Source organism: Penaeus vannamei, chromosome 22 (genome assembly GCF_042767895.1).
Source record: "Penaeus vannamei isolate JL-2024 chromosome 22, ASM4276789v1, whole genome shotgun sequence".
Lineage (NCBI taxonomy): Eukaryota > Metazoa > Arthropoda > Malacostraca > Decapoda > Penaeidae > Penaeus > Penaeus vannamei.
This window is the reverse complement of record NC_091570.1, coordinates 25,109,300-25,116,799: the sequence shown is the minus strand read 5'-3', so window position 1 is coordinate 25,116,799 and position 7,500 is coordinate 25,109,300. Positions and strand designations below refer to the sequence as shown.

Here is a 7,500-nt window from a genome sequence, read left to right as displayed (position 1 = left end):
CAGAGAGAAAGGATTAGCAGTTTTAAATTTTTTATTTGTCTTGTTAATTTTATTATATCTGATGTGATCCAAATTGTTCATAAGTTTGGTTTTACTTTTATAGGTTGTACAGACAGCTCTGTCAGAAACTCAGGATCCTGAAGATATTTCTGTCACAGTGAAAGCTTTCATGACTGCAGATTTACCAAATGAACTTATTGAGCTTCTGGAGAAGATTGTGTTGGATAATTCTGCCTTCAGTGACCACAGGTAAATGCAAAAGATCATAAGGTCCTGGGAGAAGGTTAATGGGTAACAAGTAATTTTTTAAAAACTTGGACATAACGGATCAGTTTTAACCTTTCTTCCACTAATCCCCTTTGACATGTTGGTGTATATTTTAGGTTAGGTAGTGTTAATGATGTTGATAATAAAAGATAAAAATAGATAAATGAATTCATCTCACAGGAACCTCCAAAACCTCTTGATCCTAACTGCTATCAAGGCAGACCACACACGTGTGATGGACTACATCACCCGTCTTGATAATTATGATGCACCTGATATTGCCAACATTGCCATTGGGAATCAACTCTATGAAGAAGCTTTTGCCATCTTTAAGAAGTTTGATGTGAACACTTCTGCCATTCAGGTATACTACTCGTGCTAATTTTAATTTTCAGTTTAATATTTGATATAAAGTTCAACTGAATGTAATGGTAGTAATATTTAGGGGGACTTCAGAATGTATTTCATTATCAAGGGCTAGAAAATATTCAACTTTGGCATTTGCTATTCTAAGGTTTTTTTTATTTTATTTACAGGTGTTGATTGAACACATATCCAATCTGGATAGGGCATACGAATTTGCTGAACGGTGCAACGAGAGTGCTGTGTGGAGTCAGCTAGCCAAGGCTCAGTTGCAGCAGTCCTTAGTTAAAGAGGCTATTGATTCTTTCATCAAGGCTGATGATCCTACAGCTTATATTGATGTTGTAGATACAGCTCATCGAACTGGTTGGTATTTTATGTAAAGTGTATAGCCAAATTTTTAAGGCACTTTCAAACTGAATAACATACACTAAGCTTCATTAAGGGGACCACTTGCCATCAGCATGGGCAAAAAGAAAATATAGCTATTTACATTGTTTTGGCTTAAACTTTTTCCAGCCCCCTTGCCTAAATCAGTTAACTCACTCACAATGGGTGTTCCACAAAATGTACCATTGCTAGTGGGTTAACCCATCGCCGACAGGTAAAAATATTGGGAAGTGGACGTATGCACAGGCTTGTTGGCGGGCATCAGCAGTTTCCCCTGTTTGCACCCGGCTCGATCGGTAGTTTGCGAGCGACATTTAGCACCTAAAAGCTTTTATTTTGCTAAAATTTATAAAAATATTAAAATTTTTAAGGTTTACCTTCATTATAGGTGCCATTGCCTAAAATCTTTACCATATAAATGAAGCAGCTACTATCGGAGTAAAACAACCTCCGTCCAACGAGCCATTGGCGCGGGAATGGGCATGACACAATGCCCCCCGGCGTTTGGTCCACAACAGCCATGGCATGTACGTACGTGCCACCCGGCAGCAACGGGTTAAGGCCCTATCGGACCACAACAGCCATGGCATGTACGTACGTGCCACCCAGCAGCAACGGGTTAAGGCCCTATCACAAGCACTTTTTCCATCAATTTTTGTGTTTCCATCTGAATTTGTGGCTTTCTGCAAGTATCTTTTGCAAATAGAATACCCAGACAAAGACAATTACAACAGTTTGTCTGACTAATTTCTGGCTTGATTTTGTGCTATGAAAGATCAACACAACTAGAATGTTGTTTTATTGATAAATTAGATAGAATGAGTGATTGTAAACATAAGCTTAATCATATTTGTATATACATCATATTTCTTTAAAATAATGTAATATATAGGAAGATATTTGTATGATTCTTGAGATCTCACTCCGATAGTGCCATGTTTGTTTACATTGTTAGTGTTTACTGCCTTGGGAATGTGATAGTATCAGTTGATTTTCATATGTAAAGTTCATTGGGAAATGCAAAAATTAAAAGAAAAAGTGATAGTGTGATAAGGCCTTTAGGTCCTAATTTCACATTTCTTGTCACTTGAGATCAATCTCCTTTGTATAAGGGTACCATATTGTCAAGACCTGTTTCTTCACAAACTAAATCTGAAGACCCTGTCTCAGAAAGTAGGACCAGATCATTAAAGAAAGGTCACTGAATGATGAGAGAAAGCATATTTTTCTTCACATTTTAATTCATAGTTTTATCCAAATTTCTTGTATTTTGGAAAAAATAAGTTTATTATATTTTTTTACCTAACAAAAAAGTAAATGCAAATAAAGTTCGATTCCTTTTCATTCATAAATAAATTGTATTAGATAGTGTAAAACTATTGTACATAATTAACTTCTTGAGGTTTGTTAAGAAAATCAGATATATTCCTTTTATGAAGGCAAGGGTTTCGGAAGAGTACCCAAATCAGTTATGAGATTTTGATTTGACAAAAAGAAGAAAGTGTCGTAATCAGATAAATAATGCCCTAAGGAGTTCTTAAATCATTTTTTTTTTAAGGTCACTGGGAAGACTTGGTGCGCTATTTAGTTATGGCACGAAAGAAGGCTCGGGAATCATATGTTGAGAGTGAACTCTGCTATGCTTATGCCAAGACAAACAGGCTCGCAGATCTGGAGGAGTTTATTGCTGCTCCTAACCATGCTGATATTCAAAAGGTTCGTTTGCAGTGTTTTCCATGTTGAAATTTGTTTGGTATGTAGAGTGGGAGTCAGTTATTGCTTTTGGGGAGTCAGTTATTGCTTTCTATTTATTTCTTCATATGTAATCTGTAAGAATAAGATGCAAAGAATTAAAAAAAAAATAATAATTATTATTATTATTATTATTATTATTATTATTATAATCTGCATGGCCAGAATTATCATAAAAATGTCTAAAAATCTTCTATATTGGGTTTGTAAGGGATACATATAGAAAATATATTTAGTATCAGTGTATGATTTGTAAAAATTTCTAGATTGGTGACCGGTGCTTCGATGATAGCATGTATGAGGCAGCCAAACTCCTTTACAACAATGTTAGCAATTTTGCTCGTCTGGCCATTACATTAGTCCATCTGAAGGAGTTCCAGGGAGCTGTCGAATCAGCCAGGAAGGCAAACAGGTAATCTGTGAATGCAAATAGTATTTGTTACCCAGAGCAACACATCCTTCAGAGACAAAGTTCAAGACCAGGGTAGCATGTGAACCCAAAAATCCAAACCTAACCTTTCCCACCTTCTGTTTATTCCCTAGACAGGGAGGACTTCTTTTAAGTCTGTTTTCTAGAATCACTTTAAAAAAATCATTGTATTGAGTTTGCATATTAGTTACAATACCTGCCAGTTTATTACATAACCTTATGACAGTGGCTTTTACCCATGCCATATTGAGCCTACACCAGTTGTAGTTGGCTGCTGAAGATTAGAAGCACAGGAAACCTTTTTTCCTTGCTGTTTATGAATCTGGATGCAGCACATATGATGTCAAGAAGACTTTCAGCCAACTCTAAAAGGCTGTACCTCCTCAATGATCAGTCAGGGACAAACAAGCAAATGACAGTATGCTATTCCCACAGCACAAGAACATGGAAAGAAGTTTGCTTTGCATGTGTGGACAATGAACAGTTTCGCCTGGCTCAGAACTGTGGTCTTCACATTGTTGTTCATGCTGATGAACTGGAAGACCTCATCAATTACTATCAAGTAAGGTCTATTGGTTTATTGTGTGTAATTATGTGGATGATGAATTTGTGTAGTGTATTTTCATCAGTTTTGTGAAGATGAAATATTAAGTAATTAAAACCATTAGGTAACTTTTGCCCTGATCTTTGACAGGATCGTGGTTACTTTGACGAGTTGATAAACTTGTTAGAGGCTGCACTGGGCCTGGAGCGTGCACACATGGGAATGTTTACAGAACTTGCAATTTTATACTCCAAGTACAAGCCTGAAAAGATGCGTGAACATCTTGAGCTATTCTGGTCCAGGGTTAACATTCCAAAGGCAAGTACTGTTTGAATCACAACTGAAGAATACTGAAAGTCAGAAGAAAACTGCAGGTTGAATATGTAAACAAAAATTACTGTAATAGCCTACTTAGTATTATTTTGTTGATATCATTCCTGTGCAACCTCAGGATATTTGACTATCATCAAAATTTGCTTGCTATATGACCTTGATTTTTTGTTTATTTTTTGTTAGGTTTTGCGAGCAGCAGAACAAGCACATTTGTGGGCAGAATTGGTGTTTCTTTATGACAAGTATGAGGAGTACGACAATGCTGTTCTGACCATGATGGCTCATCCAACAGAGGCTTGGCGAGAATCGCACTTCAAGGATGTCATTACCAAAGTAAGTTTCATTGAGCTTTTGTTTTGAATCAGTACCTTGAAGGATATTCATAAAATGTATTGAAATAAACAACTTACTTTCAGGTAATTAATGCACAAGCTTTTATATTAATGTTAGATTTCTCTCCCTTTCAGGTTGCCAACATTGAACTGTATTACAAAGCCATTCAATTTTATCTGGACTACAAGCCCATGCTGTTGAATGACTTGTTACTTGTCCTTTCACCTAGAATGGACCATACTAGGGCTGTTAACTTCTTCTCAAAGGTAAGAAGGACTGTGATTGGTTGCAACATAATCCAGAATCAGTGTTTTGAAATAAAATGTCCCTTTGAGTGTCTCAATATATGTTTTAATTTATGAGGAAACAAAATGTTACTTTGGTCTGCAGACTTGATGTTAATCGGAACAAAATTGGATTCAGTGAAAATCATCAGATTCCATGTTAGATACTTACTGTTTTTCTCTAATTTTATTTCAGGTAAACCATCTGAAACTGGTAAAGGGTTACCTCAGATCAGTTCAGTCTCTGAACAACAAGGCCATCAATGAGGCTCTTAACTCCCTTCTTATTGAGGAGGAGGATTACACTGGGCTCAGGACTTCCATCGACGCATTCGACCACTTCGATAACATTGCTCTTGCCCAGTCCCTCGAGAAACACGATTTGATAGAGTTCCGTCGTATCGCCGCTTACCTGTACAAAGGAAACAATAGATGGAAACAGTCTGTAGAGTTGTGCAAGAAAGACAAGCTCTTCAAGGTATGTGGTGTTATTTGTAGTTCTTGATTCTTTATGTATTTGAGGAAAAGGAAAAAGATAGAGAAAATTTCAAACTGTAAAGTGACCATGTCCCTTCTTTCACAGGATGCCATGGAATACGCTGCAGAGAGCAAGAATTCAGACACAGCTGAGGAGCTACTCCAATGGTTCTTGGAGAATGGCAACTTTGATTGTTTTGCTGCCTGCCTCTTCCACTGCTACGACCTGCTCCATCCTGATGTTATCTTAGAGTTGGCATGGAGGCACAATATTATGGACTTTGCCATGCCCTATTTAATCAATGTGATGCGTGAATATGTCACAAAGGTTAACAAACTTGAGGACCTTGAAAAGAGAAGGGGTGAAGAGAATGAGACCAATGAGAGCAAACCAATGATGAATATGATTGGTGAGTAGCTTGTGCACCCGCTGCTTAATTAAACGTCTTTTTTTTTTTTTTTTCCCCCCCCCCCCAAGTTTTAATGCTTGAGAAACCTTTTTTTAAACTTACATGGTATGTCACACAGTTGACTGCAGTTCTGCCTCACACTCATCAAACCTAGCTATCTCCTATTTATTTATTTTCCATATATCATCATTGTTTCCTCCACCTCAGTATGTCACATCTATATCCTTTTAAGCTCACACTGCCATGTGTGGGTGTTATATTTGATGCCTTAAATGGGTATGATTGGTTCCCCTGTTTAGCATGAAGTTTTTAGTTTTTCATTACAGTTGAATTATTTATTATTCTCATTAGTTACATTCCTAATTATTGTTATTAGTAGTATGACTTATTTTTCACACTTTCTCTACTGTGTTGCCCAAAAGCTCCAAAGGTGTGTGTCCCTTGCAGGTGAGCCACAGCTTATGATCACAGCTGGCCCAGGCATGATGGGACCTGGCTACCCCAACGCTGGTTATGCTAACAACATTAACTACGGAGCTGGCATGCCCTCCTACCAAGGCTACAGCATGTAAACACTAATTCAGGATTCCCCCTGCAAGTTGATCACCAGTGTGTGAACATTCAGGTTGGTTCAATAGTAATGGTAGACTTTGTTAAACTAAGGCTACAGCTTGTAACTAATATAAAAAGTAATAATAAACAGAGCCTTTATGAGAATGTTCCATAAGTTATTGGAAATATAAAAGAAAATTGTGTACCAAGTTGATGACTTATCCCCAGGGATATAATGTGTCCAAAATCTGCCTCTAGAGTTCCACATGATTAACTCCAGTATAAATGGGCTGAATTTGTTATGCCCAGTGAGAGCAAAATACAGCTTATTGTTGAGTAGTGTATGGTTAGTGTGAGAATGAGTGAGTGTGCTGTAGAGGCGGTCAGGTCATTCACTCGGCTGTTACACAAACTGTCGTCCTGTTTGTTCATTTTTTGTTTATTAATATTATTATTAAATTCCCCCCTCCCCCCTTTTCCTTCTATAGTTCTCGTTAAAAGGATTTATAAAAAAAAAAAAAAGTGGAGGTGCGAGGCAAGACATGCTGCCTCACATGATGGTTTTATTATTATTATTACTTTTTTTTCTGTATTTTTTGTTGCACTTTTTAATAGAGTTTGAATTAATATAATTTGTATACCTTATCAAATGATCCCAGTGTATATAGTTTATCCCATCAAGATTTATGCTGTATGTGACGTAGCACTGTTTTGCCTTTTCCTCAGATTGATTTATCATTGGTGTCCCAGTGTAGAGATTTTGAAGTTGATTCTGTGAGGATTTAGAATATAATATGTATATATAGATTAAATCAATAAGGATGATAGACATAATAATTCATGGTGAAGACATACGGTATCCTGTAAACCTAATAGATGTGATTATTTTCAGACTGAAGGATAAACATTAACCTGTCTCTGTCAAACCATTCCTAAACTTAATGATTAGCGGGCTGTAATGCTGTATCCTTCACTCTGACATGAGACTGAAGGTGAAATAGCCGAAGTTTTGTCCATTGTGTGCCTTCGAATAGCAAATGGAAGAAGGCTAAAAACAAAAATGTTAAAAAATAAAATAAAAAGTTGTCCCTTGTTATTGATGAGGTAATGCTTTCCAAAGGCCAATGGTATGTGTTCAATGGTTGTTCATTAGCAATTTAGGGAATTTATAATTGGTCTGGCTTGAGCAGCTTTCCCCCAGGGGAACAGCCTACCTCATTGAAATAGTTCGAAATAAAGTGTAAGCTTGCTTCTACCTACATTGAAGTTTTGCCAGCTATCTGTAGTTGTACTGAGGTTGTGCATCAGTCAGCTACCAATATTTAAAAGAAGATCAAATACTATCTCATCTTCAACAACCTAATT

At 36.8% G+C, this 7,500-nt stretch overlaps 1 protein-coding gene across 1 annotated transcript in view; it reads left to right on the top strand.

Moving 5' to 3' along the window:
* Positions 1-7,500, top strand: part of Chc (clathrin heavy chain) — a gene marked incomplete at its 5' end in the record, with an annotated part of 18,579 nt that overhangs the window by 10,517 nt on the left and 562 nt on the right. The window contains 12 exon segments of the mRNA XM_070136762.1: positions 104-249; positions 448-631; positions 804-996; positions 2,579-2,736; positions 3,039-3,184; positions 3,638-3,764; positions 3,897-4,064; positions 4,263-4,412; positions 4,547-4,678; positions 4,893-5,174; positions 5,280-5,583; positions 6,031-7,500. The exon segment at positions 6,031-7,500 is cut by the window's right edge and continues 562 nt beyond it. Of these exon segments, the coding sequence (XP_069992863.1) occupies positions 104-249; positions 448-631; positions 804-996; positions 2,579-2,736; positions 3,039-3,184; positions 3,638-3,764; positions 3,897-4,064; positions 4,263-4,412; positions 4,547-4,678; positions 4,893-5,174; positions 5,280-5,583; positions 6,031-6,155 (2,115 nt within the window).